At 42.8% G+C, this 24893-nt stretch overlaps 1 protein-coding gene across 2 annotated transcripts; it reads right to left on the minus strand.

The window, feature by feature from the left end:
- Nucleotides 1-1697: 1697 nt before the first annotated feature.
- On the minus strand, nt 1698-23904 carry LAMP3 (lysosomal associated membrane protein 3). Of its 2 annotated transcripts, none has more exons than XM_042799257.1 (6): nt 22606-23904; nt 17142-17950; nt 15663-15782; nt 12391-12448; nt 10335-10502; nt 1698-6715 (listed from the first exon to the last, which is right to left on the minus strand). In XM_042799257.1, the coding sequence occupies exons 1-6, from the start codon at nt 22649-22651 to the stop codon at nt 6576-6578; spliced, it is 1341 nt and encodes a 446-aa protein (XP_042655191.1). In that variant the 5' UTR covers nt 22652-23904; the 3' UTR covers nt 1698-6575. The 2 variants fall into 2 exon arrangements, with proteins under 2 accessions (XP_042655191.1, XP_042655187.1); XM_042799253.1 differs by having other exon boundaries at nt 15663-15785.
- Nucleotides 23905-24893: the final 989 nt, after the last annotated feature.

Here is a 24893-nt window from a genome sequence, read left to right on the forward strand (position 1 = left end):
AAATCCAGATTTTAAAAACTTTCAGCATGTTTGTCTCTAAACACAAGATGGCAGCATTTTATGTAGTTTACCATTGAACATTGGGAAGAGCTGCAGATACTTCATAATACATAAATCAGACGTGGTGGAGGAGTTTACGCTTTGAACAGTAGAACTAATGGAAGCTGCAAACTAATTTGTATTGCACATCTACTCTTGGTGAAGGCATCCTGCAACTATGGCTTTTAGGGCTTGAAAAGTCAAGCAGGATCACCAGAGTGTATATGAAGATGTTTGAAAGTGCAATGTAATAAAACTGAAATGCAGACACTAATAATTTTGTCACTGACACCAGTAATATGCTTAATGTGCATGTACATAGATAGAGGCACGGTGATGAACCTAGTGATGTACTGGATAGGTTGGACTGGCAACATTTTAAATTTTATTGTGGAAGCTTGCCATATTTTGAAGCTGCTTTGCAGTAATAATGTGAGTACTTTTCTCATTTTTTTTTTCCATGAGCAGACTGTGAACATCATAATTTGTTCGAAATATGAACTAGTTTTCCTCGAGGAGATGAAAAAAAATGTCATTCCATGGAAAAATGAATGAGGTTAAACATTGGCTGCATTTATGGATCATATTCTTCAGAAATTTATGGGGTATAGGAAAGCCCCAGCAAAGCTGAGGTTCAAAACCAAGATCTTTGTCTCTACTCTGTGCAGATTTTCTGACTTTTCTGACTCAGATTGGATACTTTCCTTTTTCTCAAAGGCCATTTATTTATCTTGTTTCTGCATGTGGAAAATGCAACCTATTCATTTTTTAAATTTTGAAGAAAGAGTTAAGTAAGCAACTGAGCCGATTATAATTTAATAAAATACTTGCAATCTACCAACTTCATAGGCAATAGGACTTGCAGAAAAAGGGAATTGCAGGTTTTGTGACATTTCGTGGCTAGCTGGGAAAGCCCAGATGCTGATGAAAGCCCACAAGCGTGAGTGTTGCTGTGACTGGTAAACTTCAGACACACATACCTCTGCATTATTGGCATGCAATGGCCACAGCCATGGATGTGAGAAAGAGTAGTCTCCAAATGTCATGTCACCTTACTAGTGAGGGTTAACTTTATAGAAAGCTTTCTCTCCTCACCCTTGTTATTTTCCTCAAATTGATGCTTTAAAAAAATCCTTCCTTTTTCTTCTAGACACTCTGATGCAAAGTTTCTCCAGTGGATTCAAAACCTTTGTGCTTCTGGGAGAGTGAGATTCTTACCATAATTCCTAAGATCGTTATCTGTGAAAACAGTTTAAACATGAAGTAACAAGCATCCATCACATCTGCTGTGAGTTATGGTCTGTGTTTATTGGACCAATAGGAAACAAAAAGAGGTTTAGTCATATAAAGAAACACAGTGAATTCAGATACTCTGGAAGTTGTTGGGAGATTAACAAAAAACCACATAGTATTTTCAATGCTTTTTTATTATTACTATTTTTAATGCTGATGAAACGAAGATAGAAATGTCAGATGATCTGCCCAAGCCAGAGAAGAAATAATCATCAAAGTTATGGTTAGGATATAAACATATCTGTGTCTGTGGCTTGTGTCTGGAGCCCATAGGATCCTGCCTGTTTGTTAGATTGTACTTGCATTTTAAGCAGTTTAGATGAAACAGTGCTTGAGAGAGAAAATAATTGCACAGCAGTGCACACTTTAATGACTAAATATAACCTTTATTATAGAGACAACAATAATAGAAAAATAAAGAGCATATCTTAGTTCTCATAGCAAATTATTTTTTAGCAACCATATATTATAGCAAGCTAGAAGTGATCAATCAAACCATTATCATACACTCAAGATGCTAATCTACATCTCCCTTCCTCTTTCAACCAGAATTAACAGCTGTTTTTCAATTTGAACTTCGTCCACCAGAGAGCAAAAAGCACTGAAAGAAATTAATTCTTACTTTATAAACTTTGGCAGTTTGTCGAAGTATGACATCGTCACGCGCATGGGGTGCCCTTGTGTCTACCTGGGGTGTGCAAGAGACCACAGTGAATGGTCTGGGGTGAGAGCTGCAGCGGAGCATCAGGGAGTTACAGGGACGTGCTCACTTCCCAATTTCTGTGAGTGGCCCTGCTGTATCCTGACCAGCACTTGCTCGCAAGCAAGTTAAGCGTAGCTTCCCTGATGGGACACATCACGTCATGATCAATAGCTTCTGCTTTGGGGATGGGTTGATCTGAGCCCGTAACTGGGGAGAAAGGTGAGCTGGGGCTCAACATTGCTGGTCACACTGGGACTCAGCTGCAACCTTGCCCCCTCCCACAGCAGGCTGTGCTTTTCCCTCATCTCTCTTAGTACATGGTCTCATGCTGACTATGTGAAGGTTTTTGGCATGCAGATTTTTAGGGCAGGTTGGTTGGTAAACCCTTGTCCCAAGCAATGAGCAGGTTGCTGAACAAGAGCCTGACTATGGCAAAGAGCAGCCCTGGGAGGGAAGCAATCTGCCAGACTTAGAAAGTACTGTTTTCATTTACATCCATATTGACTGAAAGCAAAGAAACCGGGCACTCCTGCTCATGGTGTAACTGTTATGACCCACCTAGTGTACAACTATTTTATCATAAGAGCCTCTTCTTTGTACGGTGCTCTTTTAAGGACTTTTGGCTCAAAATGTTTCCTCAGAAAAGCTGTTTAAAAAAGGTCTGGCAACCAAGACCAATTACACCTATAGAGTCTTCCCACTGGGAGGAGGACGTGAAAGCAACTCCATCAGATAAAAAAATGCCAGCCAAATATCTACCTAAATTCTGGCAGAATATATATACTGGTGTCAGCTTTAAAAGCTGCACATGGCAACTCGGGGAGCAGCTGGGCTGTCTAATTCTAATTCAGCATTAAATTCAGAGAGGCAACGCTCCCTGCTGTGCTGGCATGCTGACCCACATCCCTGCTGCAGGCTGTGTGTTTTGTGGTCAGGGGAGGAGGTGAGGGCATGCAGGCTGGGCTGCAGGTGGGAGAAAGGTTGCTCTTAGGGGCTGGGGTCTCCTGATGCAGTAAGGAATTCTCCAGTGGATCCTCCGTTACTGTAAAGCACTAACTCCACTGGATTCATTTTGCTGCATGTTGGCAGTGTTTCACGGGAGCATCCAGTTGTTTCATAGTTTTATACCACGTGCACTTTACCTGTGCCATTTAGAGCAAGCCTAGAGTATTATTCATCTGGAAAGGGCAGTATGCAGCTTCATAAAAACAGCAAACAAATAATAGCAATAAAAAGCATAAGAACAAATTGAGTAAACCTGAATCCAAACATTGTTCAATACCAATAGTCTGAATCACTGTAGAAAGAAAAAAGTGGGGGGAAAAAAAACATTAACCTTGCATCATCAGTAAAAATGCCAGAGGGTGTTACAAGATTAAACACAGAATTATCAGTTATTAAGAACAGTTTTCTCTCCTCATGTTGATACAAAATGTTAAAACACTGAATATTAACATGAAGAGATTCTTCAGTACCAAACACAACAAAAAAACGCTGTATCAGCAGAATTAACAAACTGTACAGATCGGGCAACCCAACCATCCAAATAACATGTGAAATAGGACTTAGTTTTGAATGGGAAAGATGTCTATCGATCACTAGTCACAACGGCTTAGGGTCAGATCATGTGTGGTGCTGAGCTGTTTAGGCAGCGTATGTCGTTAAAACGTCCACATGTAATGGCTTGGGACTACTGCATACATAGGCTTATTTTCAAATATTTACATTTACTGCTGGACATCTCATCGATTCTCTTGCTTCTTAAAAAAGTTAATGCTTTACTCGAGTATAAAAAGATGCTTTCTAAACAACAGATGAGCAGTATTAGCTAACCCTGGGAACTAGAGGGATCTTACTAAGCTAAAGGCCTGAACAGTGGCCACTGAGGTCAGTGGGCTGCTTGTCCACTAACTGGGGAGGGAAGGAAGAAGGGTGAAAATAAGCTAGATAAAGTTCACTAAACAGTATTAACAGTGCTGGAACCTTTTACAAAACAATAATTGAAATACTCAGATTTCAATTTGAGTATTCAACTGAATACAGTTCAAACCACTTTATCTGTGTTAAAGGTTGGAAAATTTGGTGTTCAGTTTCTTGTGCTAATTTATAATCATATTCATCTGCCTCCCTTGCTCACAGCTGGTTCTGACTTCTGTCTTTGTTTCTCCCAGTGCAAAAGTGCTTCAAAATTGTCTTTATCTTTCTTATTTATTGGTTCATTCAGATTCAAATGTAACATTTCTGGAGACTTAATTACTTGCACAGCTACATATTACGTCAATTTTGGAACAGCATGACCATGTTTCCTGCTTGACACAGACCAGCATCTTCTAGTAATTAATGGCACAAAAGGATTTATTTTCTTCTTTAATTTAAATAAGTAAACTCTCAATGGTTAAATACTAGTGAAATATCAAAACTATTTTAAAAATACTTAAGGGAAATTGAACTCACAAAATATTGTCAGTTTTACTCAGTGAAAATCCAGTGAGGTTCTATCACCATTAGTAATTGCTCAGGATTTGGGCCATTATTAATGGAAATTAAATTAGCTCCCAGCATTTCTGTTTTATTTAGATCCAGATTAAAGTAATGACAAGGAATTTTTGCAGATGACTTCAGTCTTTCTTATGTTTAATGGGTGCCATTCCGCGGTCCTTTTCTAAGCAAAGCTTTTATTGGTAGAATTTAAGCCATTACTCTAACTCCTAAGGGGGAAGTGTGCTGTTATTTAATATTATTTTCTTTTGTAAATGTTTCTGTATGTCATTTATTATAATGTTGATGCCGTTTGCTGCAGTAAACAGATTGTGTGGTATGTGCACGTGTATGTGCACATTTGTGGATATGTTTAGCTTTGTAAATCTTTTGTGGTAAGATTTTCCTTATTACAACAAAGAACATTAGCTGAACTTAATCTCAAAAGCAATTACTACTTTCATGCCTTCATCATTGGCTTAGCAGGAAACACACTACAGAGCGTATCAGTGTGCTTTAAAGCAACTCCAAATTATTTCCATATGAGAATCCAGCTGCTCAGCTGTGAGCACACTAGATAGCATTCCCTTTTGGGCAGAGAGTTTGTCCAAGGCCTCTGCGAGCTTTTGTTTCCCACAGAAGCCTCGACCATACAGCGCCAGTGGATTTCCATTTGCTCATGGACCTTGTGCAGGTCTACCACAATTGTGGCCACTTAATCCCTGGCATTTTCTGCGAGTGTGGTGTCTTCCTAGATTAAGAGAGATCACAGTGCTGCCGCCTCAGTAGCGGGGCAGTTACTGAGTTCAGCAGCAGTCACTGTAACGGGTCCATGCCTGAATAGGAAGCGGGTGATGCATGAGCTCTCAAAAGACCACGAAATATTAAGCTCCTTGAATTTATCAAACAAATTCACCCCAGTGCCCATCTATTACATTGGCATCCTCAGCGCCAGCCCACGTGTCAGTGCTTTCAGACCCTCATGTTAGCTTTCTCCACACTGTGTTACAAACGTGTGGCAAAGGGATGCAGTGCCTTGAGCACCGACTGCCAAGTGGGGTGGCTTGGTCTGCTGTGGCGGATGGATGGAGTTACTGCCTCCAAACAAACACCTGCCCAGTTCTGCTGCACAGACACCTCACCTGCCCATCAGTCAGCTCCTCAGTTGTGCAGTTTGCAGCGTAACACTTTAGGATAAATTTACCAATGTCAGCTTGCTCTAGTGTGCTGTGCATTATGAGGCTGCAGTTCAAGAATTACTGGCGAGAAGTTCAGACATCTTTGCAGCAGGGCTGAGATAAGCAATGACAAGTGATAATTTTGGCACGCACTGGTCAGGCAGACCCTGTATGACCTCAGCTGGGTAATCTCTTATTTGCATACATAGTCACTGGAAACTAGAAAATTTTCTAAAAATACCACCTCCAGAGGTAGAGTCACATATAACCACTACGTCCTTGTGAAGGACTTGGCAGGAAAAAACCAAGAAGTTACGAAGTGTAACCCTGTTATAGGAATGGTGAGAACTTGCTTGTGAATGGAAGACACACTTACACTTGGCCTGAGACTTCAGCATACACACAGTTCCCACGAGGCTTTCACTGAGCTCTGATTTAACAGGGTTGTCTGTAGCTGTGCACCTCTGGTTAATTCACTTGAAGGTCATATTACTGGACTCATCTATTTTAATAAATCTAAATGCTATCTTTAACAAATCTGATGGATTTTCTGGGAAAAAGCGATACTGCTCCCTTTAAGCTATTTTTAGGCATCTGACTTAAGTGGTTTGAATTGCCTCCTTTGTTGATAATATAAAGAATTTATGCTCCTCACTTTGGGTCTCTGGACTAAGTCTAAATTAGATGCTAAGAATAGCCTAAAGTAGACGGTGTGAGTTTTCACCTTCCCACCTTAAAGAAATCACTTCCAGAAATATTCTCTAGCTTTAAACACATGTTGTCATCCCACTTGAAAATACGGCTTCAGGTGAAATTTCTAAGTAGAAGCTAAAACTCCCATAACTTCTCTACTTGCTACACCCATTTGGAAGTACAAGGGCACCTCAGATACGTTCGTATCCTCGATGCGGCTTTCTTCTGGAAATCAGGAAAGTGGCAAACACAATGACAAACAATCCCAGGATACTCAGGCCCACTGCGATGGGAGCTGCTTTGCTGTTTTTATCAAGAAAACATTCTTCTTCTGAAAGAAAAAGATCAGAGAATGTGTTATAGCAGAACACTGTCCTCCTAGACTATACATCTCTATTCCAGAAAAGTTAGCAAATAAAAGACAGAAGTTCTCAAAACCTTGTTTTCTTTTTTTTTTTTTTTTTTTTTCTCCCTTCTTCCTGATCCACACTTACCACATTTTTATCTGTGGTTAACCTTATCTCAGGAAAACAATACTTGCCCCTTTCAAATAGCTACATGCTACACTGGAGAATGACTCTGCTCTTTCTGCAGTAATTGTTTTACCATCAAGATCAGTACATACACAGCAGGATGCTTTATTGCTGATAGCAGATGTGGAGCACCACACTACAAAGTGCAAGTCTGAAAATAAAGAACATGGAGAAAAACTGCTCCTATGTGGCATCTAATTGCTTCTGCCCAGTAAAAAGGATCAGGCCACAGAAGGGAGCCTGTAGTCCAGCACACCATTAGTGCAGCAAGGATCCTAGTTAAATCAGTGCTGCCTAAGAAAAATCAAATTCTAATTGTTCTCTCTATTTAATTCAGAATATTTGTGAATAACTGTGACTAACTCAGAACATCAAGAGATTAGCAAGGCAGAAGCCCTAGACTTAGTCCAGGGGGTTGCTTTGGCAGTACCATTGTAATTTTATTGTACATATGATGATATCGGAAAAGGTTTTGACACAAATAATGTCTTTTAAGAACCATCCAAAGATATATTCACTCCAAATATACCTCTTCGCTACAGAGGGGGCAAATCCTGCCTTCCTCAGCCAGTCTCTACCCAAATGAATATTCAAGTCATCCTCTGATTAAATGGAAACTCATTACTTAAAAATTCACTTCTAGATTGGGGTAAATCGGAAGCTTTCCTGTGGAGAGACTGCACCATCCGGGTCACTGACACAAATAGAATATCTACCCAAGTAACAATGGCAGGATCAGTCTCAAATTCACAATACAAGTGTAGCCCTGGGAGTGACGGCAAGGCCTGGGAATGATCACTAATGTGTTATCCCAGAACTTCATCAGACCTACATCTTCCATCTGATCTATAGGAATGACCTTCCTTGGGTTCCAGGGAAAGAAAGACCTCTAGCATGATGCTTTGAGCAGCACCTGAGTAACAAACTATCCTCTAAGTAGGGTAGCTTGATCAGCTAAACCCCACAGCATATCCCAGCTCAGCAGTGAATCCAGTTTATACCCAGGGTATGAGGGACATCCAACACCCTCCGCCTCTTTCACTCCCTGTGACTGTTGAAGGCACATTTCTACTGCGCTCTAAGAGAAAAGCCTCTGTTGTTATTGTCTAATTGTGATGATTTTGCTGGCACAGATTGTAGCTTAGCTTGGGCTTTTGCCCAATGAGAACCTTTATGCCAACGGCAGGCAGTTAGCCCAGGGAGCATGTGGAGTGCATGGCATCATGTCACAGCTCCAGAGCCTCCACACGGCTTTCCCCAAAATCTGATCCTCTTCTCCTCTGATCCAGATGGTGATTTCATGTGATGCAGTGCCACAAAGTCAAAGGCATCAGCATTCACTGGATGCTGCCTTTTAAAAGCTTTGTCTGGTTAATGAACGTAACCTGCTGTTAAGGAAGTGAGCTGAAAAGTATTTGCATTTGAGGATTGCAAAAGCCAGAGATGTTTGAACTGGCCATTTTGCTTTGATGAAACCTTGGGCTATGAACTCTAGGAATTGTTTCTGATATACTGATGTGCAGTTCAGAAGACACTTTTACAACTTTCCAGCCTCAAAAAGGCCAAGATACTGAAGTAACGCTGCTGCAGTCTGTACAAAATTGCAAGGAACTTGAAACCAATGATCATTAGTGTTTTCTTTTTCTTCCCCTTTTAAAGATAAGCAAATCAGGAGCAACAGAAGTGAAACTGCCAGTCTTGAGGCACCCAAAGGGAGGAGACTGCTGATGTGTATAGAGTCATTCCTTCACTGGGGATTTTGTCTTTCAAAATCTGCATACACAGCAGACGTACGTAACAGTTTCATAACTATTTCATGACCACTGGGGAATTATTTCAGAGGTGGTAGCTGCTTTCTCAGCCCTCTGATTACAAGAAAAAGTCATTTAATTTTTATATGGCATTGATTAGTAGAGAATAGCCTGACCCTGGAGAGAGAGACAGAGAGTGTTTCTAAGCTCTGTCTCTGCTAGAGGTGAGGCCATACCAAAAGCCGTAACTGAACTTACTCATTGTACAAATTTGAATGGAAATGTATGGACCAGGTGGGATCACATGAGTTGTCCCAGCTCAGTGTTATCCCATGAAAAAAATCTTCATGAGAATGAGAGCATAGATTGGATTCTCAGTGTGGCTTTTAAGAACTTAAAGAAAATTATGCAAAAAATAGTCCATGTCTTTAAAAAGCCCCAAATGCTGTTTCCAATTATATTCATTTCAGAATAAGAAAGGCATCCAAAATGGTGAACTAACAAAAGAAGAATCACTCAAACAGAGACAAATGGAGTCAAAAGACAGATATAAAGTAAAAAGAAGAATACAGGGGCAATATTTTGTAAGCACGCAGGAAGTCAAATGTCAGAGGGGAATGCTTTATTAGTGCATCTGAAGGGCTGGAAAGCTCGTAAGCCTATCTGTCCACCAGAGTTCTTGTATGGAAATGCCCTGAGAGGAAGTCTCAGCAACGTGAAGATGCAGAATTTGGAAAAGACCACAGGGTCCCATCTAGTCCATCTCTCTGCTTTTTGTAGGATCTTTCATGCACCTCATAAGAAGTAAGGCAGTAGACCATGAGAGTGTCCACAGTGTGGGACACGAGAGTTTCCTGGTCCACCCAGCAGTCCTGGACCCAGAGCCTGGCCAGGTCCTGGCTACATTGCTGGACAAGAAGCAAGGATGACAACAGCTCATTTTGCTGTTGAAGGAACCCTGGATGAGGGTGTAGGGAAGAAGCTGTGATGAGCCCAAATATGTTCTCCCTATGTGGGCAGTCCAGAGACCTGGGGAGTCACATTGCAAAGATGAACATCACATTCAATTCTGAAGGTAGGAGCATGCCCACTGTGCTCCTCCTCAGGAGTAAGTTTCATCATATCTAGACACAGCTGCTGTGAAAGTATCATCCTGCATTCACAAATACCCCCTATTAGTTGGCAGTTTTGCTGCTGCGGCTGTGGGACATCATGAGTGTCAAGCACCTTTCAAAATAGCTAAAATCTGACTATATTGAGAACAGTGACCTTGAACTGAACTGTACATATTAAGGGTTTGGGCAATGCAATGGTGGTGAACACACCTCCACTTGCTCTGAGAGAAAATGGGTGAAGAATCAAATTGTGGCTGTAGACCGGAACATTTTTAATGAGAAGGTAAAACAGAAAGTAGTGAATGCAGGAGGGCAGGATACTTTTCCATCTTCCATAGATATTAGCGCTGTGTTGAAAATGGCTCAGAAAAGGGTGAGAATACAGCAGTGGGCAGGTTATATTATTAGCAAACTATTACAAAGCTGTGATTGTGCTGCAGGTGTAAGAGGATGACTGCATGTGTATGGTTATAATCTAGCAGACTATATCAGACTACCAGAGTGCTGACATGTAGAATTCGGAAGGGTGGAAAAGGTATTCTTCTACTTACCTTTTCCAAACTGGTTACCAACAATATCAAATGCCTGCAGCTGCATATTAACCAAGAGTAGCTGGAAGTTCTTCTCCAAGCCAAAGGTTTGCTTGCTGGCACACTTAAAGGAATTCCCCAGCTTTGTTGTAAACAGCTTCTCATGTATGGCTGCATAGTAAAACATGCCTGGAGGCCACAAAGAGAAAGACAAATGAGAATCCACACTAACACTGTTGGAACCAACATCCTTCTGAGATAAAACAGAGGATCCCTGGTACTTTGGCAGAGCAGCAGCCACAGATGTGACTAACGCATGGACATTTTCCTCATAATAATGTATCAATTACATTTCTTCCATGTTTAAATGAATGCTTTAATTATCAGTGGGCAACTCAGCTGAGCTTGGGTCTGGAAAAGTGGCTAAAATTTCAGATGCTTCTTCAGATCATATTTTAACAACCTGAGTCTGCAGAAGGGGGTTAGGACTCTCACAGGAGCAGACAACTATCTTAGGTCTCCAGTGTGACTATTTCCAGACAAAATGGAGGTATCATCTCTAGCATGGGCATTTGACATATCTAGTCTCTACTGCTTTATGTATCAAATCGGTTTCTAAACATATTTCAGTGTCACAGCACTTCACAGAAAACATGGCTCAAGTTCAAAGCATGGAAGGATCTTGTAACCTGGGCATATCCTTTACGCATATCCTCCTCTGAAAGCAGATATATCAGTTTAAGACAAAATCAACCATATAACCAACTGCATCACTGTATCTCAACCTTATCTGCCATCATGATAGTGAACAGCATACTCCGGGTCCTCTCCAGTCAAAATCAGTGCACCAGTGTGTACTGATACAGTTAATTCAGTATTTTTTATCTTAGAGAAGATACAGGCTTGCTCACTGTAAAAATACTGCTAGTGGACTGCAAACAGGCAACATCTAGCAGAGGACAGTAACAAACAGGCAGGAATAACCATGTCTTTTGCCAGCACCACTGTGGAGGACTCAAAGTATATTTGAGGATTTTAAAGTTTATGATTAAGCGGCTTAGTTTGTATTTGCTGCAGTTTACACTTAGCAATGCACAGGAAAACTCTGGTCATTTAGACTGAGAACATCCCTAGGAGACATGTCCTATGGATCAGCTTTTCTTTTACTTTAATAGGCTCCACTTGAGTTAATAAAAGTACTCATCAGTGAGAAGAAAAATAGGCACTGAGCTTTCAAAAATCTCAGTGCTGTTAGCACACACCTGGTCAAGCTCCTGATTTGTTTTTATTCTTTCAGGGACAAGACTCAATTCAAATGCTTATGAGTAACAAACAGAGAGGTGACACAGTTAACCTGTCACACCTCTGATATATCGGGAAGAATTTGTGCAAAATTAATGCCAGAGAAAATTTGAAGTGACGGCTCAGAATTTTTCTCTCTGATCTAAATGATGTTCTCTTAGCATTTCTTGGGATGTAGCATCTGGGGCAGCTCCTGACTGTTCAAGTGGCGAGAAGCAGGGCTATATAAGAAAAAGAAAACCCGATCACCTGAGCAGAGCACAGACAAGGCCTAGGATTCAGGATGGTTTGAAGAACTTCAGCCTGTGTCCAGTTCTTATTTTTGCCAAACCCAAATGTCAGACATGCTTCCTCTCCATATTGGTGTATTTGAAATCTGGATCCAGCTCTGCATTTCTGTGATCCAGATACCATATTCGCTTATTAGATTGGAAAGACACAGGCAACTGAACTGGAGTCACAGCATTTTTGTGTATTTGCAGGGAAGAACTTTGAGGACTGTTTTGTATCTTAAATTTAGGTTTGAAGTAATCTCTATTCTGAAAGAGGTGGGGCAGGGAAAATTTTTGAGGACAAAAGGAAAATTGAACACTTCTGATGAAACTGCAGTGTTGTCCCTTCTCTTCCATTTTCATACCATAAGATTTAGGTGAATGACATGTTGAAAGCCTGATAAAACACATAATTTGCAAAAAACAGTGTTTTAAAGATATGATAGCCTATCCCACACCCCAAGAAGTTTGATATGAAACTGAGACAATGTCAAATCACTGACCTTCAGAAGATAACTGTAATCTGGCCTCAATTTTGCTGACATAGTATGTTGGAGCTTGCTGCAAAAGAAATTATATCTTTATTCATAATGCATCCTCTTATTTGTGGAAAAAAAAAAAAAATACAGTTCAGCAGAGCAAAATGGTCACAAAGAATTTCCCGAAGAAATACATTTTAAGGCATCACCTTCAAGACCCAAGAACCAAATTGCTTGGATATATTGCTTTTTCTTTTTCTGATCACTCCATCTAATAGATAAGAAGCTGGTGACGTGCAGCAATCTCAGGTACATCACGAAATCTGCTCAGCTCAGTGAAACTAGACCATGCAGGCATCATTTTACACACACTGCTCAAGCCAGACGTGAGTGATACTTGTGGTAACCAAAAGTAGGAGGCAGTTAGGCAAACAGTATACATTGCACAAATTAACAGACATGTGATAAGGCCACTTTATTGTTACTTACCCTTTCAGTTTTCACTGAGAGTCCCTACCATGCTCTCCTGCACTGAACTAATCCATGCTGGCCTGCAGTCTGACTGCTTGCAGGACCTAAACCCACACCTTTAGAAGTATTCGTGACCCCTGGCACTGCAGTGCACTTTGCCCTTCGTGTGAGCAAGCTGCAGAAAGCAGCAGTGCTTCTGTGTTCTTCTCTGTTTTGAACTGGGAGAGGTCAGCAGCAAACTGACCTGGGAGCTCCTCTCATGCTAGTACCACTCATTTCCTATTTTGTCTGCCAACAGCAGTCACTACAAATGAAGAAACAGCAACCTGGATGTGTAGGGGAGAAATAACTGTTCTTTCCACCCTGCCGAGACTGTTGATTCTGGCTGTCTTTTTTTTCATATGCCTACAGACTGGAAAGCACCTGGTACAACAGCACAGAGAAGAATCTCCAGGTAAGTGTCCTGCTGCATGTGCCCTAAAACCGTCGTGCAACCTGAACGCTGTCCTCCCCTGGACTGTCACAAAGTGAGAGCCGGCCCTAGGAGCATTTCCCTGGTAGCAGTGTTGGAGTATAATGTGAGTATTTATGAGAGGAGGTTCTCAGCATTATTCCCACTTAAAGACATAAATAGGTCAAATATTACCATTTTTTTGGCAGCAGTGCTATGTTCTGTTTGGCCATAGTTAGTAACTTTGCTTGGGGAAAACACCTACCCCTACTTCACATTTTTGGGGTTGGTTACAAAACTTCCTTTTTTCAAGTTCTTTGCAGAAGGCCCCTGGCCGTGGTGATGCTGAACCAGCCACTCACCTCCTGCTACCCTGCACCAGCACCACAGCCCTGGGGCCCAATCCAGCTCCTCTTTCACCCATGAAAATCCACTCCTGGTTCAAAGCACTTAGAGAGGGTGTGGGGGCCAAACACATAAAAACCAGCAGCAAAATGATTTCTTATTAACTTGCATTTCAAAGAAGCCTAAGCCGAGCCCTGCTATGCTCTTGAGGCTTATCTTTAAGTGAAGGGCAGATTGTCTAATGCTGTGCCAATAACTACCTTTTTCAGGGCCAGATAGGTCAAGTACCTCCTCAAGGCCCACATCACTCTCCTTAGCGCTGATACAAGCTGGGGCTTTCATGGGTACTTGAATCACCAGACTTTTTCTAAGGATCCTTGTAACACAGAAAATGGTCCCCTTGTTTCAGGAAGCATGCATTTAAAGCAAACACTCACAGTCTGAACTGATCCTTTGTTTTAAAACACCTCCTTGATTTTTTACCTTACTTTGTAGCTTTTAGAAAATTTTCTGCCATAAACTAAAATCAAGATGATTATTCATGGAAATATTTTCTCTGCTCAAGCATTAATAAATCAGGTGTGCTATTATTGGCTGTTGCCTCTTGGACTTTCTGTGGAAATGACTGATTAGCCATTTGTACTTTTCTTAACTGTCACTAATTTGAGCTTGGAACCAGGCTGTAAGACTGACATTTTCTCTTGATTAATTGAAGGCTACAGACGAGCACTGATGGCCAGATGCAGCTCTGAACTGCTGTGGAGCTCGAGCACATATCTCAGTGCACATTACACTCAGTCTGAGTTTGAGGGGATCCAACCTGTGCCATATTCCTCTCTGGCCATTAATGACTTTATACACGGTATTAACTCTGTCTTTAGCCCTGCTGGCATCACCACCCAGCCCTTATTAACTTTCAGAGAACTAGTACTGTGTGCCGCTTCCCAAAACTTGTCAACCATGTAAATGTCTGAGGAAGCAAGAGGATAGCTGCACTCTGCATTTTTCTCCTGTGGTTGTAATAGCAGTAACACTCTTGGTAGTTTATGTTAAAGTCTCATCCACAGACAGTGCAGTCCCAGTGGGGACCATGGTATCAATAGATACCACGTCAAAAAGAAAGCTCATTTTCCCACCACTAAGCAGGGCCTCCCTCTTGCCCAAATTTCTGTGTGTACTTGTAATTCTCCATGGTGTGGTGCATTTTAAGGGTACTTACCTACAATTTTGTTGTTGTTGTTCACTTGTTTGCAATTTTCCACTCAGATGAAATTAGGACCCTTCAGCTTTGGTAGACTGTGGCTCCTGGGCACTTACAGCTGCACAGGTTGCCCTTGGGGTTTGACAACCATAGCTGGCTTTGCCTGGGCAGCTGTGATACTTGGCATTTATGGGAAGCAAATGACTAACCTCATCTGCATTCAGGTGGTCCCTGAGACACCATTTCATAAGAGCAACTTGACAGTGTGAGTCAGAGCTCTGGCACACACACCAAGGACTGCACAGGGACTCCCGTCCCAAACCCACTCCCTCTGTCCCAGCTCCAATGCAAACAGCAGACTCGGCCTTCCCTCCCACTAGAATTTTACCTATGTAAAAATGAGACTCAGATTTTGCTTGAGGCTATTTCTAGAGTTTGTGTGGCTAGATGTGTAGCTTTAGCACTGTTCTCTAGCACTTTCTATCACAGGATGGCAAGGCACTGTACTTACCCTTCATTGCATATATGAACCTTTCCAAATTGAAAGTTCAAACAGACAAGACCTGATTTAACGTTGAAGTTAGCCCTGCTCTGAGCAGGGGTTTGGATCAGGTGGCCTCCAAAGGTCTTTTCCAACCTGAATTAATCAATGGTTCTATAATTCTAGCCTCTTGGGAAGGATGGGATTAATTGTGCCTTGTATACAGATGGAAAACTAGCATAGAGATGGATGAAGTACCTTTTCCCACAGCACAAGCTGAATCAAAGGCAGCCTAAGTTCCAGCTCTGCAATCCTAAACACTCCTTCCCTCTAAATGCAATAATTACCTTTGCAAAGATGAAGTTTATAAATCCTCCACTGAAAGATATGTTCAGCTCAGACTGCACCGTGCCACAGCTTCCAGACGTCTGTGTCGCATTGGGGTTGACAGCCATGTACTCTATCTGCTTCTAGGGAGAGAAGAGACATTGCAAGGCTGCTGAAGATGAGGGGGGAACTTGATAAGAAACACACAGAGATTTAGAGCTGCTTTTTTTTTTTTTTTTGCCCGCCAGACAGGCTCTGTGTGGCTGAATGAACAGGTCAGTGGTGGTAGCAGCCTAATTGCTGTCTGCTGGGGTCATTCCCCACTCATAAACCAACACTAGTTCTTATCTGACACATCCCTGAGCTGTTACAGTGCATTAAGCTGGCAGAAAATAATAGTTTTCTGCCCATTCTGTGAACTGATATGATTCAGAGCAGTGTCATATGAGCACCAGAGGTAATTTAAAAAACAGAAAGCAGTGGGAACTTGCGCCTGAAGGCGGAGGAAAGATCAAGACAGATGCAGGCAGGGGTCAGATCAGCTTCAACGTATGTTGCCACTCGTATCACCCTGGCCTCCTCATGTCCTGCACAGTTCATCTCTAGCATCTGCCAAGCCATGTAGTCTGAAAGGAGAGCTCTGCAGCCCCAAATACAGTTTGGCTCCTTCAATCTCATCTCAAACACACCTTATCTTTGTAATAAACATCTCACTGTGGTCTGGTGAGGTTGAGAATCATGCTCCCTGCCAGGCTTCTGCCAGGACGAGGGATGAAAATTACTTTTACCAACATTAGATACTCATCCCATGTTATTAATATTCAGACCTCAAACAAGAATATTTGGATTTGTAATGGGGATGGCTTGAGGCATATGAATTCCAGAGCGTGAAGATGTAACCCCACATATTGTATTAATGTAGGCTACTAAACCGTAAGTCTGAGGGACATAATCACCATTTTGGGTTTTATGACATCTTTTGCTGAATCATTAACAGTGGATCACTGCTAGGAGAGGTACCAGCTCCCCAGGACCCTTGCTCTGATCCAGCCTGGCAGTTCCCATGACTCTGAAATCTCCATGCGTCAGCATCAAGACAACCCACGTCTGAATCCAAGTCTGTGAACTGACAATTTATTGCCTTCATTGCAACTCGTCCTATCAAGCCCTTCACTGAAGTCAGTTCTGATTTTAACTAGTCTCCCATTCTGAGAAACACAAATAACGCTGAAGGCTGATCTACCCTCCCACCCCCCCGTATTGCTACCACACATACATCACTGAAATAAGAAAGCACCTGTACGTCCCACTGACATCATACAAGCCAAAGTACAGCAGTGGAGATGCTGTGGCACAGGAAACGCCTTACACTGGTAGCAAACCACTTGTTTTTATCATACAAGCTAACTTCTGAAAATTGCTTTGAAAGAGTAGAATAAATTCCAGCTAATGAAGAAACAGTCATTACAAAGCTCAGCCTGGTAGTGCTTCCATCTCACCGTCTGTGTATGTTGAGCCATCAGCTGCAAACCCATGACTGCCTTGATGCAGGTCTTGTTCCCACTGCAAACGGTGTATGTGCCAGTGGGGATGGGAGGGGGCTGCGGTGCAAGAGTGGGTCTCACTGTCATTGTAGTAGATGAGATGGTTGTTTGAGTCCCTGGATGAACGGTTGTTCTGTTGGTCACGGCTGTGGCTGTTGGACTTTGAGGTGCCGTTGTTTGATTTCCTGACCCTGTGGTGGGCTTTACAGTTTGTGTGGTGGTTGTTGTAGTGCTTATGGCAGCAGCTGTCATTTGTGTATTTGGCGTTTGTGTATATGGTGTTTGGCTTGTGTATATGGTTGTGTTTGTGATTGCCGCTGTCGTTTCTGTGCTCACATGAGTTCTGGCTTGCTTGGTTGAGGACACAGCGGGCGTAGTTGTGTTCTTCACTGCAGGTGTAATTGTTTCCATTGCCTGGGTTGTTGTATGACCAACTGCAGTTGTGTTGTCTGCTGATGTTGTGGATACCACCAGGGGAGATTTCTGGCTGGTCACTTGCATGGTGGTTGCTCCTGACTGGGCTGTTGTGTGATGGCCTGGTGCTGTTGTTACCTGCTGCTGATCTGTTGTCTGGACAGTTGTTCTATGGCTTATGGGTGTTGTTTTAAGAGAGCCTGTGCTGTTAAAATTAACTGTGCTGCCTTGATGGGGTGAAGAATGATAAAGGGAAAGTGGCTGAGCGGAATTAGCCGTATGGTGGAAGGATATGGTTTCTGGAGACAGTTCAACCCCTGGGGTGACTTCAGCAAAGCAGGAGGAAAATGCTGCAAAGAAACAAATAAGTCAGTAGTTTAGAAACCTTTATGTTTAACATTTCTTTGATACCCACAATACAACTGCACTGATTTTGTTATCAAATTGGTGATATGATTTTATTCTGCATTTGACTCCAGCCATGATAGGAGAGGGAAGTCAGACATGCTGTAGGACTATCTGTAACTTTTCATCACTCCCCTAGTCTTCACACCTCTGAATATACCCACAGCAGTGGAAGCACCTTGGCTCCCAGCTCCCCACATGCTGCTTTTGCTGCTGAAGAAGCCAGGGGATGACGGAGGTGTGAGCAGACCTTGCACAATCCCCAGGCAGCACAAGAATTCCCTTGCAGGCAGTAATACAACAAGATTTGTTAGAAGCAAATTATCAAGGTCTAAGGAAGATGAAATGTAACAGGCAAACGGCTGATTGTTTACTTACCAACAAAGCGTGGGGAAAGGGAACATTTTTTGTGTATGAAGGAAATGAGGCAGCATAATGGTCTTATAGTGATCCACAATAGTCTGGGAAACCAGTCTGGGAGACAGGGAAATTCCAGATATTTATTTATGGTTTTGTTGAAGCTGTGCCAGCTTGCACCCTGAAGTTCTTCCTCCTGGGAGGTACCCAAGGGGATGCTCCAATGAAGGAAAGACCAGCCCTCTTAGTGATGGGCTTTCAGCAATGAGAAACAAGTTTCAGGGTACAGCATCTAGGGGCATTTTGGACCACATCTGAATACAGTCACAGCACCAAAATTACTCATCCATCTGGTAACATTTACAGAAACATGTCGTAGAACTGGAAAGAAAATATCTGGTTCCTTGTCCTGGGTTTGAGTGAGTGGTAGGGTTTTGGGTAGCTCCTTCTCAGTCCTGGGGGACGAGTGGGGAGTGAGCGGTTCTGTGGTGCTCAGGTGACCTCTGAGCTTAAACCACGACATTCCTAAATGTAAATAACAAAGTGAAGAAAAAGTGGGAAAAGTACATTGTCGAATAGGTGAAGGTCACAACCCTTCTGCTTGAGTCTTTGATTGTGAATATGCAACAAGACTATAAATTACATAAAGGTCAAGCTAAAAGAAATCATAAATCACTGACATATATGAATTTCTTGATGTGCGTGAAGCTTCAGGTGGAGTTAAATGCTTTACTACCTAAATTAGCTGGAGGACAGAGATGAATTCTCCAGTTTGAAGACAGAAAGGACCCAAAAGTCCAAGGCAGCTCATATTCCTAACAGTACAGCTCCACAGAGGATGCCAGAACAGATTGAGAAGTTTGTTGTATGCTGTTTTTTCCAAAGAAATTTCTCATGAACCACTGTCAAAGGTTTGTGGTAGGCAGGTTGCTGAGATTCAGGTTTTAGGATCAATTAAGGCCCCAGCCACATTCAGAGTGGAAATGGCTGAAATCTCACTAGTCCTTCTTCCTTTTATTAATTTATTTTCACTCAGCGTGAACAGAGATCTGCAACAATAGCTGAATTCATAAAATCTCACCATTTTAGGATATATATAAACCAAGACTAATAAACCTACTGAGTTTTGAATAAAATTCAAGATCAAAGCCAAAGAAATTAGAACAGATGTATAGATCTGAAACCACACTGCAATTTTCCCTTAAAAATGGCTATGCTAGAGAAGAGCAGAAGTGTAGATGTATACTTCCTAAAATTGCCTGGGTTTCACCTCTGTGCTGTACAGAATATATTTGACTGCCAGTGTAGCTGTTATCATCAAAGTCCAACTTGATACAGTTGAAAAGCCACAAAAATGACAGGACAGATCCCCCTGATTGTGAATTTTATCAGAAGGAACCTAAAAATGCCACAATTAATATCATACTTCATTTTCTCACTTGCCCCTAGACTTTACCACACCTCCTGGCAGAGCTGAAAAGCAGATAAGCTATCTCCAATGTGTGCCAGTTGAAAATCAGAGCAGTTGCCATATACCAGCCGCAGGCAGTTGCATCTAATTGTATTGGCACAATATAAACAAAAAAGAGAAGTTGCCATTTTCATTCTCTTTTCCCCTGTAAGACTGCAAAACAACCCACATTTAAATTTACACAAGTCTTAAATAGTCAGTACTTCTTAGTTTTTAGTTAACAGATTGGTTTCGATTACTGACCAAATAACTCACCTTCCAGCTGTGGGGAGAAACATCATCTCACTGACATAGCTCTTCATGACATGACATTTCACCCATAACTTTTAAATGAAACTTCATTTTCCCCAAAAGGTCATTTCAACCTATTTTTCATTAGAGAAATGTTCATCCTGACAGGGTCACTGAGGGGTAAAGTAAGAAATGTCTTTGGGCTGGCCCATGGCTCGTGCTCACTAGGTGACCTGCCAGACTGCTCCTCCAGCCCTCCACAGCTCTCCCAAGCATTTTGGAGCTTCTGCCGGGGCGCAGCCACGCTGCTAAACCTGTTGGCTTGGCTTGGCTTCTCAAAAGGCATTTGCCCCCATGAGCTGCCGGGGATGGGTAAGGATTGCTCTCTGGTTGCACCTAATGGTCTTGTCTCTTCTTGGGTGGCTGTTGGAGGTATCTCTGCAGCTCTACTGTGCGACGGGGACAGTGGGCCCACGGGCTGCCTGACCTACCCTCCAAGAAAGTCCTGGAAGGCTTCCCCGTGGCTCCCTCAGCGTGGCAGCACTGCCGCCCGGGGAGCCCGGCCCAGCTCGGCAAAGGAGCTGCCTGCACGGCTCCCACCACCACAGCCCTCTTCACAGCTCTGCCGGAAAAGGTGGCCACAGAACAACAAAGAATTGCAGCTCTGCATGCCCCTATTAGTCTCCTTTTCTTTTTTTTTTTTCTTTTTTTTTTTTTTTTTTTCCTGTGCAGCCAGCTCAAAACTTCACACGACCAACATTTTGCTCAAGGGATGCATGCTCCCTGTGGTTTATCTTCCTGGGGTAAGCAGCTGCAATCCCATCGTCTCACCTCGGCTTCAAAGTTGTGCATTACAAACAGCAAGGGCTGCGTTTTTGCCCAGCAAACCTCCATGCACACAACCCTCCAGAACAAAACTCTCAGAAAAGGATTAGACCAGCTCTCAGAAATTCACTGTTCCCAGTCTGGGCCTGGACCCCCCTGTTTTCATGCTTTGGTGACAAGTTTCAGTCAATGCCAGCAAAGGAACGTCACCGCTCTGCTCCCAGGCATTACAGTGGGAAGTGGAGCACTCAGTGCCATGATCCAGCTGTGACATTCCTCAGCCTGCCATCCTGCAATGCGGTGGATGAAAAAAACTCTGGCTGAGGATTTTTTCCCCTTCTTGTCTAACCACACACTCATGCTGCTCAGCCGCCCAGCAGGTTTGTTCCGCTTTATGCTGCCCAGAAGAAATGCTTGTGTTTAGCTGACTGATTTGTGTAGACACAAAAACCCGACCCAGATCCTACAGTCACTGGAAACACTCTCAACGGCCCACTCCCACTGGATTGGTTTGAGACCTCGAGGAACTGGAAAAGCACCACGATTTTCTGAGAGGTTTCGGTATTGTTATAGTTTCCACCCAACATAGGAGCGGTTTCTTAAACCTCCAACCCATCAGACCTTTAGCCCTTAAACTCTATGTTTAATCCCTATCTGCACAGAAAGATTTGACGTTGTGGCATTAATAAAACATCACAACAAATTATTAAAGGAATCATCAAAAATGGATAAGGAGCTGAGAAGACAAGTTCTTTCTGGTCAAAAAGATCCTTGCTGACCATTGAGTTATTAGTGTTACTTCTCTCAGTCTGATCTTGTTCTCCTTTTGTGTATACTTTTTGGGGCTACTTCAGCAGCCTCTGGCTGTGAAGCAGGTGTGGGAAAGCAGAGCAGATACAGCGAGAGCTGCTTGTGGTCGAGTCCTTGCTCACCATGCTGGGTCCTTGCTCACCGTGCTGGGAGGGGGACAGGGGTTGTTACTTGCGTGATCCCTGGGCACCGATGGCAAAACACACTGCAGAAATCCAGCACCCTACCAGCGAGATCAAACCTTTAGCCAATACACAGATTAAATCATGCTCTGTCCTTCTTCACCTGGCAGATTTTGCACTGCTGTGGGTGTTGAGTGATGATTTAACATGCTGGGACACGTCCTTGACCAGGCTGGCTCCACAGATTTTCACAGCACAGCATTAAGGATTGAACAGTGGCTTCCATGTGGTTTGTTGTTGAGATAAGCCCCAGCCTGCCTTCTGCAAGCCCCCTGCCTCGATCTTGCTTTCCTGATCATGCTCTGCACCTTGCAATGCAGACGACTTGAGCAATGCTTCCTTAGTTTTTCTTTTGCTTGCCTCACTCGAGACTTTCAGTCAGTTCTGCTGGTTTGGAGACTATTTTTAATTAAGAAAGGCAAGTCCAAAAAAATCTGCTTCTAATACTATTTTGAGCTGATTCCATCACACAGTAAGAGTTCATGTCACCACAGGGTGCAAGGGAAAATACACAGGAAAATACCAGACTAAGTCTATACCAGCTGCAATTAAATGAAGTTACAGATATTTCTTAGCAGTGGGACTTTACTAAAAGCACCCTTAGTTCTAGCAACAAAACTGTTTAAAGTTTTCAGTCTGTCTGGTGCTGTCCTGACTGCAAGGAAACAAAACTAGCATAGTCTATCTCATTTTTCTGATAGGAACGATGGAGGATGTTACTCACCACAGGTGAAGGTCAGCAAGATGAACTGCCGTGCGCTTCTCCCCATGGCCAGCACAGCTGCAGGTTTGAGAGATGCTGCTTCTCAGTGTGGAGCGGGTGGAAAGGAAATCAAGGTTTCCTGGAGACTGAAAAGTTTTAGTTGATGCAGGGAGTGCTCAGTCACATGGCTGGAAAGGAGGTGGAGAGAGAGGGGGAGACCGATGCGTCTGGTCTGTACACTACTGCAGAAGGAAATAAATGATGGTTAGGAAAGAAAGTAAAACAGAAAGGGCTGCTGAGCTAACTGGGGGGAGAACGGGCTCTCACTCTGCAGCTGAGACCTGGGGCTCAGCAAGGCCACGTAAAGCTTCATGTATCTCTCCCCAATTTTGATAACCTGGTGCAGACTACAGCTGTACCCCAATGCAGGGCTATAACTTGTAAATCAGTATTTTCCCTGTGTTCTTTAAAAAAGTTATTTCTTTAGGGCCAAACTCTTTTTTATGTTAAGGCACAGAAGGGAGAGGTGTCATCTTGAGCCATTTCTGCAGAGCTCCTGCTAAAAGCAAGACAGAGCTGAGCAAAGCTCCAGACGGGCTGTGGTCCCAGTTCCTGGTCCCTTTGCTGGCTGGTTCAGTCCTGCTCCAAGGACTGAGCTTGTTGACGGTGGATGAGCCGCGGCGGCTCACCATTACTGTTGCATCCAAACACACTCCTCGGCAAATAGCAACGCCCCACCTATGGCCCGTGAAGTGCCTCCTGCAAACCACGCCAAGCTGGGACAGGAGCTGCACAGGCAGGTCCCAACACGCGTAGCTGCACGCCAGGGAGCTGCAACAGGAGAGCGTCACGCCTGCTCACGTGTGCAGCTGGATTTCCAGCCCTGGGCCTTTGCCACGGGGCCTGCTTGGGCTGGGGGAGCAAAGGGACCTGCTCTGGTCCTAATTCTTCCTTTTCTCATACTGATATTGCACTGCAGTAACATGACAAGGCTGATGACCCGAAAACACAAGTGAGGTGACATTTGACCCCAGAAATCTGGATACCGGCTAAAATTAGTTCCAATTTATTTTGCTCTTTCTATTTGCATTGTGTCTCTGCATTCTCATTTTTACCTGCTTGCCCATCCAGAAAATGCAATTAGTGCTCCCTAATAAACCACTGGTAGCCAAAGGTATGCAGGTATCTTGGGGGTAGCTATAATACAGTTATCCCACAATTTCCTTGCCGTATGGCTGCAGCATTAGCATACACAGCGCTGAACTGTCCGTGTGAATCTTTGCACTCTCCTAAGAGTTCCAGGGATTCAGCAACATGACTAAGGGAGATAGGTAAAGGAAAAAAACCCACTTTGTTCTTCTTGTGACACATGTGTTGGACAAATGAAGTTATATTGGACAGATATGTGGATCTTTTTTCAGCTGTGCTGATGTGCCTTTACTGATACTCATTTATTTTGAATAGAAAGAAAGCTCATTTGACTTGTTACTTCATATAGAGACATCAACCACAATATTTTGTAATAGTTATAATTTTTATAAATTTCAAACAAAGTGTGGTTCTACACACGTCAGAATGGCCTAATTACAGAAAGTTCATTTGCACACTTTTTTCTTGTAATAAATTCATACATTCTGTTTTGACTGGAAAAAAAGGACAGGTAATTCTGTGCTCTTTCCCTGTCTGATTATCTCTCATCAGTCACAATATACAAATACATCATTATCAACACCATGGAAAATATGTAAGAAAAACAAACTGTACCAATTCCCAGCTGGGGAGAGGAAATCTTAGCAGCTGTTTCAGCTTCAGCTGCAAGAAGAAATACACAACTTGGCTCTTTTTTCTTATTATTCTTATATATTTCTAATCATACATATATTTGAAGTCAGACTTTGAGTATTTTTGGAAAAGAAGCTTATGGCCTTTCACATACACAATCCTGTTTGAAATCTCAGTCTAAGAAAATGACAGATAATAAAATGGCCTTTTATCACATACACAACCAGAATATAAGCCACACGCACAGATTTGCTGTCACTGGCAAGAAAAGCCAGTGTTCAGACACGGTTTGGCCGCAGCCATTTATGATCAAGACAACCACCACTGGTCTGTTCTCCACCTGGTGGGGGTCAGACTGTGGGAGGAGGGGAGCAGGCCTGATGACATTTTAGCCTGGTTTACTAAAAGCAAGACTCGCGTATGATGACAACTGCCCGTCTATCTGTTTGTCATTACCGCCAGTAAGGAAGGAGCCTGTTGCCCAACTACACCCGACTGAGCAGAGGGCAGAGTTTTGAGGATGTGAA

Source organism: Tyto alba, unplaced genomic scaffold (assembly GCF_018691265.1).
Source record: "Tyto alba isolate M040663 unplaced genomic scaffold, T.alba_DEE_v4.0 Super-Scaffold_10, whole genome shotgun sequence".
NCBI lineage: Eukaryota > Metazoa > Chordata > Aves > Strigiformes > Tytonidae > Tyto > Tyto alba.